The 9,573-nt window shown below is 47.6% G+C and overlaps 1 protein-coding gene across 1 annotated transcript; it reads right to left on the bottom strand.

The window, feature by feature from the left end:
• Positions 1-3,956: 3,956 nt before the first annotated feature.
• LOC310874081 (noggin-3-like) lies at positions 3,957-5,010 on the bottom strand (the record flags this gene model as incomplete). The annotated part of the gene is made up of 1 exon (XM_083786756.1): positions 3,957-5,010. The coding sequence occupies one exon, from the start codon at positions 5,008-5,010 to the stop codon at positions 4,126-4,128; it is 885 nt and encodes a 294-aa protein (XP_083642882.1). The 3' UTR covers positions 3,957-4,125.
• Positions 5,011-9,573: the final 4,563 nt, after the last annotated feature.

Genomic DNA, 9,573 nt, shown 5'->3' with positions numbered 1-9,573 from the left:
ATTAGTCTTGTTCCCCAGTCAGTCCTTCCTTGTCGGTTCATTGTTTAGTGTCACTCTGTATTTGTGATTTCTGTCCTGTTCACCTGTTTAAATAAAATACCCAACCATGGGTTTTGATCACTACTCCTGCCTGGCTGTCCTGCATTTGGGTCCTCACCACCACCACCACCAGATCGTGACAGTAAGTAAATTAGTAAGTACATTTCATTTTTAAAAGCCCCTTTCGAAGCAAAGCTACAAGGTGCAAGTGACCCCCCCCCCCCCCTTTCCCGCGACCCCCAGGGTTGAGAAACCCTGCTATAGACTATAGTGCACACTGCACAGTATACACACCTGCTGCTATGCTTCGTTTTATCAAAAGGAATGAAAACACTAGATTCTCTTGTCAAGGATGTTGCATGAGAACAATTAATGTAAATTACTTTTGGAAGGAAATAAGAAATATAAATAATTGTAAAACATGTCTCCCATCTGGGGTATAACAAGTGGCTCAGATGCAATTTCACCGTTATGGCAGAAACAATATTCGGAGGTGTTCAACTGTGTGAAAAGTATAATCTGTTTGTAGTGGACAACGCAGAGTTAAATGATGATGTCATTCTCACTCCTGCGGAGATTTCTGAAGCTATCCTGAAGCTATAGGTGTCACGGTCCGTGACATGTTATGTTTTCTTGTGTACCTTTTATTTTGTAGTATTGTTTTGTGCCATCCTGTCTTCCCCTGTAGTTCTGTACCTGCCTTGTCTAACCTGTGTTGTGATCAGTCTTTGTTTTCCACCTGTGTCCTCTTAGTCCCCCAGCCAATCCCTGTCTTGATTTTGAGTTTTGTTCACCTGTGTCTAGTTATCCCATGTCTATAAGTATGCCCTTGTGTTTTCAGTTCTTTGTTGGTTCGTAAATTGTTGTCAGTGTATTTCTAGCTCCTCGTGATTCATTGTATTTTCCTAGTCCTAGTGTTATTTGTCTTGCTCCTAGTTATCCCTAGTTTCCCCGTGTTTCCTGTGTTTGTTCCTGTACGTTTTTTGGATAATAAACCACCGTGCACTCGACCTGCCTTGTGTCTGCCTCAGTCTCTGCCTTGTCCTGCGCTTGGGTCCTACACCTCTGACTCTGATCGTGACAATAGGTGATAACAAGGCCTGTGGTCCTGACAATATAACAGCTGAACATCTTAAATTTGCCAGTAAGAAACTGTGTCCTATAATTGCAATGTGCTTTACAGGTTTCTTTGTTCACAGGCTTTTACCTGAATCTATGCTCTCTGTGGTGTTAGTGGCAGTCATCAAAGACAAAGTATAGGCAAGCTGAACAGCTCAGATGGATAACTACAGTATAGGCCCATAGCCTTGGCCATGCAGCGTCTTGTCCAAAGTTATGGAAACAATTATTCTGAGTAGACTCGAGAAGTACATTTTGTCTATACAGACAACCATCCCGGGCTAATAAGATAAATATGCCTTAAAACATTATACTTGCCCTCTAAAACTAAAATGAAAAAAAAAAAAATCACACACGTGTGAACTGAGTGTCAGTTTCTCAGAGAGTGTCTGGGGTGTCGTATAAGGTTCTGTTTGTGAACATCAATGCTTTGGTTCTGCAGTCAGGGGTCGGCAACCTTTTTGACCAGTGCCATGTTTTCATTTTCTTGATAATCAGTGTGCCGTATCAACATAAAGTTTAATTATGTCACCACATAAAAATGTAATATTTACATCTGATTTTGATTGTCCATAGGCTGTACATAACCTTTTTATGTTGCCTATATATTTTCTTTCACACAGACTCAGAGCCCAGAGTTTGAGTGAATGTATATAGACTTATGTGTAGGCCGGGTGTAATCTATAGATGTGAGGGGACTTCATTTCACAGACTAAACTTTTTTGAATACTTCTTAACATTAAAACAAAATATCTCTCTCTTATCTTGCAGTGACCGCCCTCCCCTGTGCCAATGTTGGCACCCGTGCCTGAGGTTGCCTACCTCTACTTCACCTTTTTTGATGAATTGAACATGGTGGACCCTCTTGTAAACAAGTGTAATGCTTAATTGGGTCGTCCACTCACAGTTAACAGTCTTTGTATTGAGTTTGTGCTTGAAATGTCTACTGTAATTATGCAAACTGTTAATAAATCAATCAATCAATCAAAACCTTCTGCGACACCTTCAGCAGTGACAACATCACCCTGAACAGAAGCAGCCTGCTGCTGTTGGTCGTCATCAACCAAATGGACCCATGTATTATTAGATATTTAACCTGTATATACCTCTTAAGAGTGTCAAAGGAAACCAAATGGAACCTTTATGGGTCTATTTGGTTTCATCTTACACTCCCAAGAGTTAAATTATTGTTAAACAGATCTGCATTACTTAATTTACAAGAAGTCTACATAAATAGAGAATGCAGAAGAATTGTTATTCTGATCAACGTTTGCCTGTTATCTCTGCTAATGGTACCAACATCAATACAGCATGGACTTTCTTATCCAATGACAACAGAATATTCTTTATAGTTTTGGGTCTGAGAGGCTAAATCTCATCAAATGGTGGTCCGTGGCTCAAATGCTGAATAAATAATGGACCTTGATATGAAAAGCGTCGAAAACCACTGCTATAGAAGAATAAACAGGCCAAGACGTCGTTTTAATTCACATGGTTTTATAGACCAATCATGTCTTTTGGATTCTTATACAGCATCACAAGATGGAATCGAGGCTTAAAGGACCACTTCACCACTTTTCAACCTATATCTTCATATAATAGGTCCTCACTAATAATCATGATAAAATGGCAAAAAAAAAATCGACTCAGTCTGTGTCTTATTTTAGGAGGGCTGTGGGCAGTTCAGAAACCTGTCCACCATTGACATCATCGTTAGGCAGATTTTTACAAAAATGTTTAGATTTTTTATTATCGTGAGAACGATGGCTTCCATTTTCGCATTGCAACTTTTCTATTCCCATCGATGATGTCACTGGTGGACAGGCTTCTGAATCTGAACTGCCCACAGCCCTCCTATGAGACACAGACTGAGTATAGAAAACAATTGTGGCATTTCATCATGATTATTAGTGAGGACCTATTACATGAAGATACGTTGAAAAGTGGACTTCTGTCTCTCAGATGCCACTCTAGCTGTGTCCAAGGAATTAAAATATCTTGGACATAATGCTCTCAGAGGATCTCAGGGATGACAGTGACATCCAGCGACGTGTCGCTGGATGTAATGCGTGAATGTAATGCACAATCTATGTAAAACGCCTTGGATAAAGGTGCAATATAAATGCACCATTTACCATTTTTATCCTTTTCCCATGTTGTTGTTTTTTTTTTTTTGGGGGGGGGGGGGGGTTTATGTGATATGGACTCCTGTCTGAAGCGCCAGTTCTGTTTCGTTGCATGACTGTGTTATAGGCACCAATAATAGCGCAAAGAATACACCATAATATGGAATATAAATTCAGCATCACTAACTTCCTCCATGTTTTGCCTCCAAAGGTCAATTAAATCCACGTTTTATTAATTTAATTTTGAATGGAAAAGAAAATAGCTCAGAAAGCCTTCGGTGTGTCTGTATTTTAATAAGCGCTTTTCTCATTGTAAAAAAAGATACAATAGGACACAATCAAGATGCATTTTACAAATACAGTAGACTTGATTATTATTATTATTATTGGCTAATACTGACCTTTTTTATACGAAGTTGTGTCACACAAAATTATAAGAAAATGGCACGACATGTACATCAAATATACATTCTTGCACTTTGTACACATAGTGCATGTATGGAAATCAATCACGATGGTCACGACACTATCGATTTATCGTCAATAATTAATCGTCAATATCACTTTAATGAAAAATGTAATGCAATGTATTGCATTCTTTCTCTTGGACCTTTATATATAGGTGTCAATTTGAACCAAATTAAGGCCTGCATGCAGACTTCTGTAACCCTGAGGGTGCAGAAATGGAACCAAGTGGACCCTTGCAGATACATTTGCGTTCCATTTCTATATACACTCTCTGGGTTAAATCAAATGTTGTATTAATTCTCTTGGGACCCTTAGGGGTCTGCTGCATGCACACAATGGAACCAAATGGACGCTTCACCCCCCATACATGCACTCAGTTGGGGCAGGAGCACTTGCACTCTGAGATCACAGGGTACTGCACGGGTATCCACGCGCACCTCAGAGCAGCGCCGCCCGGCTTATTGTTATTATTACTATTATTACTGCTGTTCTTGTGCGCCACGCAGCGCCACCGGAGGATGGTGACGTGGTGCGTCTTGGCGGGCCGGCAGAGCATGCCCTCGGGCACCGAGCACGACCGCCTGTGTCCGCAGCTGCCCGCGCGCACGTAGCGCGGCCAGAAGCGCGCGCCCAGGTCGCTCCAGGCGTGCGCCACGGGGCAGTGCGCGTACGACCACAGCCACAGCTGCAGCCGCCGGCGGAGCTTCTTGCTCGGCTTGTGCGCCTTCTTGTTGTGGAGGTGGTGCTGCGCCGCCGCCTGCACCTCGAAGTCCATGGCCTTGATCTCCTTGGGCATCAGCCCGGAGGGCTGCTTGTTGCTGCTCGACGGCTGCCTCGGGCTCAAGTTCAATTCCGAGTCCGAGGCGGAGGAGGAGGAGTCCGGGGTGTCGACGCTCACCCCCGCCGCTGATTTGTCCCCCGTGCCTTGTTGCTGCTCCTTCTCCGCCGGCGGCGGCGGCGGCGAGGAGACGGACATGAAGGCCGGGTCGAAGTGTGCGCCCAGCGCGGCGCGGAGCTCCGTCTCGTTGAGGTCCTTGTCGCGCGGGTCCAGCACGGGGTCCGGGTCCTCGCGGAGCTCCACCAGGGGCAGCGTGTCGCTGGGCACGGGCCGCAGCAGGTAGTGGTGGTGGGGGTGGTGGTGGTAGTGCTGCTGCCCACCCTGCAGGTGGCACATCACGCCCGGATCCTCGACGCCATAGCCCAGCAGCAGCGACAGCACCAGCATGGACAGAGCCGCCAGATAGGACCAGTTGTCCATCATCTCTCTCTCAATTCCCAATAAAAATATCCGTAGGCAAAAGGCTTAAAAGGAAATAGGCCTATACATATTTTGTTACATATAAAGCAAAGGGAAACGGTCCCCTTGAAAAAAAAAAAAAAAAGATCAACTCCACAGTCGAAGCCACATGCACCGAGTCCTATTTAAAACAATCATAAAAAAAAAATCAAAGTCCCATAAAACGGTGCCACCATGCACATAGCTGCCTGTCATGATGATGCGACGCCGGGCACAAGGAGGAGGAGTGCTCCCCGGCGCTGCTGCCTCGGGCACCGGGGAGAGGGCAGCAGCACGGCCCGTTCCACGCGGGCATGTTCCGCCCACATGGTGAGCGTGTATCCCGGGGTGGAACCGGGACTTCTCCTCCGGTCCACCCTTGTCCACTTTGTCCAGTGTCTCCCCGGTACCTCTACACACCGCCACCTGCACGAGCTGAGCCCCGAATGGACTGTCCTGACTGACTGAGACCGGACAGTCATATACTCCTAATCCTAGCTGTGTGTGTGTGTGTGTGTGTGTGTGTGTGTGTGTGTGTGTGTGTGTGTGTGTGTGTGTGTGTGTGTGTGTGTGTGTGTGTGTGTGTGCTGTCAATCTCTCTCTCTCTCTCTCTCTCTCTCTCTCTCTCTCTCTCTCTCTCTCTCTCTCTCTCTCTCTCTCTCTCTCTCTCTCTAACCACAGTCAACAGCACACAGCACACTGCACACTTTATACCTCTCTCTCTCTCTCTCTCTCTCTCTCTCTCTCTCTCTCTCTCTCTCTCCCTCTCTCTCTCATAGTGCAATGAAGTGCATATAGTGTTTGTCCAAAACAGGCACTAAAGAACATTCAAAGCTTAACGTTTATACTAGTGTGTGTGTGTGTGTGTGTGTGTGTGTGTGTGTGTGTGTGTGTGTGTGTGTGCGTGTGTGTGCGTGTGTGTGTGTGTGAGAGAGAGAGAGATCTGTGTGTGTGTGTGTGTGTGTGTGGCCCAACTCTTTCATTAAAATATATAGGCCTATTTAAAATAGCAATATCTTGCAGTTCTGCTATTTTTGAACATTTAGGGGGAAAAGCAATTCTGTAATCATTTTGGATTAAAAAAAAAAGAAAACAAAATATTCTAGTGTTTTTATTTAATAGAAAAAAAAGATGTTTATACTTTAACTCAAATGGGTCCTCGTCCTGAACACTGGGACGTGGTGCTCGTCTCTGATTGGAGGAGGAGGTGTCACATGGGACGAGGACGGGACAGCTAGGAGCAGCGCCGAGCGCTGTCTGCAGATTTATATACACTTAACTCTTACGATGGTGTCTTGTGTGTGAAAATAGAAGATCTACAAGCTCACGACCGCAAGTGAGACAGACAGGCAGGCAGGCAGGCAGGCAGGCAGGCAGGCAGGCAGGCAGGCAGGCAGGCAGGCAGACAGACAGACCTGTAGACAGACCTGTAGACAGACAGACAGACAGACAGCGCTGCCTGCCAAGTCCAGGCCAGGCCAGGCCAGCAGTTTTTTTTCTTTCCTTTTTTTACGAGGGCGCCTGGTGCCACAGGCCGTGTTTACTCAAGAACCCTCAACGTGTGTTTAGACTTATCCCAGACACGGCGAGAACAGGAGCAGCGCAGAGGGGGAAAGTGCCTCTTTTCATTAGGCTACCGATATTAAGAGTGTCCCGCCACCCTCAGAGGGGCAGAGGGGGCCCTCATCCCGCCACCCTCAGAGGGGCAGAGGGGGCCCTCATCCCGCCACCCTCAGAGGGGCAGAGGGGGCCCCCATCCCGCCACCCTCAGAGGGGCAGAGGGGGCCCCCATCCCGCCACCCTCAGAGGGGCAGAGGGGGCCCTCATCCCGCTGGCAGAGGGGGCCCCCATCCCGCCACCCTCAGAGGGGCAGAGGGGGCCCCCATCCCGCCACCCTCAGAGGGGCAGAGGGGGCCCCCATCCCGCCACCCTCAGAGGGGCAGAGGGGGCCCCCATCCCGCCACCCTCAGAGGGGCAGAGGGGCCCCCATCCCGCCACCCTCAGAGGGGCAGAGGGGGCCCCAATCCCGCCACCCTCAGAGGGGCAGAGGGGGCCCCCATCCCGCCACCCTCAGAGGGGCAGAGGGGGCCCTCATCCCGCTGGCAGAGGGGGCCCCCATCCCGCCACCCTCAGAGGGGCAGAGGGGGCCCCCATCCCGCCACCCTCAGAGGGGCAGAGGGGCCCCCATCCCGCCACCCTCAGAGGGACAGAGGGGGCCCCCATCCCGCCACCCTCAGAGGGGCAGAGGGGGCCCCCATCCCGCCACCCTCAGAGGGGCAGAGGGGCCCCCATCCCGCCACCCTCAGAGGGACAGAGGGGTCCCCCATCCCGCGGGCAGAGGGGCCCCCATCCCGCCACCCTCAGAGGGGCAGAGGGGGCCCCATCCCGCCACCCTCAGAGGGGCAGAGGGGGCCCTCATCCCGCTGGCAGAGGGGCCCCCATCCCGCCACCCTCAGAGGGGCAGAGGGGTCCCCCATCCCGCGGGCAGAGGGGCCCCCATCCGCGGGTCGTGGCTGAGATTTGCGCACGCCCTGATTGGATCTCATCGATCTGTCCGTCACCCCCGGCCCCTCCTCTCCCCCCTAGTGCAGCGCTAGATCACATCATTTGGAGCGACGCCCACCCGGAAGGGTTGACTCCCACTTTTAGACCAGAGCGGCCAATGCGTTCCTCCAGGCTTTCAATTTTTGCACCAACAAAAATGAAAGCCTGGTACCGAGGCTACTCCGTGGTGAGATTGAGAAATAAATAATACAACAAGAGAATGACAGCTTGGCACGCACGACAGAGGCAAACTAATATTGTGCTGTTTGCTTTGAGTGAATAATTGATTGAACATGCACTCCATAATATGATTTGGGTGTGTTCTAAATAAAGTGTTAGTGTTTATTATTGTGTATTAATCTAATTTTTGTTAACTAATAGGCCTACTATTACACTAAAAAGGATAAAGATGAAGGGAAAATAGACATTTTTATAGTACAATAATGTTTCAAGTTTACACATACAAACAAATTACACAATAATCAACACAAACACTTTATTTTAGAATACACCCTGCATGCATGTTCAATCAATTATTCCATCAAAGCAAACAGCATAAACAATGTTAGTTTGCCTCTTATACAAAAATAAAACGGAGAGTAACCTCGCATCAGACTATCCAGCATTATATCCACCTCGGAGGACAGTCAAGACGGCCAGTGTCAGTATAGGCCAATCACAGGCAGGCGGGGTGTTACCATGCCTATGCTCGGACACAAACGAGATTCACGCATTGCCAATGTCTTTCCAATATGGCTGCTGTGCCATATTGACGATATGCACATTGCACACGGCTGCCATCTTGCCAGCAAGGTCCCAACTAGGTGCAACTTCCCATAGACAGCCCATTCATCCAAACAGAACAGTCCTATCTGATGGTATTATATTAAACAACGTCAAACTCAGCAACATTGCAGATGTACGAAAAGCTTGAATTGTGTTCATAAAAATCCACCGTAGACATGTTATGAGCTCCTTCCTGTCAAGAAATCCCTTGCAGATGATTGTTTTTCAAGTGTCAGAGTTTGGAAGCACTCGTTATCAGTAAAGCAACCTCCTGCTGCCTCCTGCATTATGTGCTAATTCAAAACAGGTGGTACGCACGGGCTGTTGAGTGATAGTCAACGAGCACTTCCAAACTCCAGCACCTAGAAAACAATCACCTGCAAGTAATTTGTTGACAGAAAGGAGCTCATGACATTGACATGTCTACAGTGGATTTTTATTAAACAAACGAAAGAAAGAGGATAATTCAAGCTTTCCGTACATGCAGCTGCAATGTTGGTGAGTTTGACGTCATTTAATATAATGACGTTATTAGATAGGACTTTTCTGTTTGGATGAACGCGCTGTCTATGGGAAGTTGCACCTAGTTAGCACCTTGCTAGTGAGATCAACGGTGTGCATATCGTCAAGGCCTCATTCACACGTATACCAAACACCAATCAAGCAAATGTTTGGTCGTTTTGTAGGGCTTCGTACACACATATCAGACGGACATGCTCTGTGCTGTCCGTGTTTCATGGCCGCCTCAATGCTTTTCCAATGGAAGTCACGTGGTTTGACCAAACAGTTGTGTGTGATGGGGGGAGGGGGGCAATCAAACACAAGTGTTTGGTGAAACCACGTGACTTCCATTGGAAAAGCATCGGAGCGGCCATGAAACACAGGCAGAGCAGAGCACAGTTGTTCTTTATGTGTGTACGAAGCCTAGGGCCACCGCAATGCTTTTCCAATGGGAGTCACATGGTTTGACCAAACATTTTTGTTTGATGAGGGGGGAGGGGCAGAACACCACCAGCTGGGGTTCGAGGTTCCCACCTAAATGACTAAATGACTTTTCATTATGTGCAAGCAAAGGCAACAGTTGGTACGTAAAGTTAGTTTTTTTCAACCAAAGTTCAGGTTGTTATTAGACAAAGTAAAAGATGAGTGTTAATTTGTTTTCATTTGCTGCTTTCTTTTGTTTTTGCGATTTTAGCTATTTTTGACAGCTAGGGG

The sequence above is a fragment of the Protomyctophum parallelum genome, assembly GCF_964188405.1.
Source record: "Protomyctophum parallelum genome assembly, chromosome: 17".
Classification (NCBI taxonomy): Eukaryota; Metazoa; Chordata; class Actinopteri; order Myctophiformes; family Myctophidae; genus Protomyctophum; species Protomyctophum parallelum.
The sequence above is the reverse complement of the archived record's forward strand: the minus strand, read 5'-3'. Positions and strand labels throughout refer to the sequence as shown.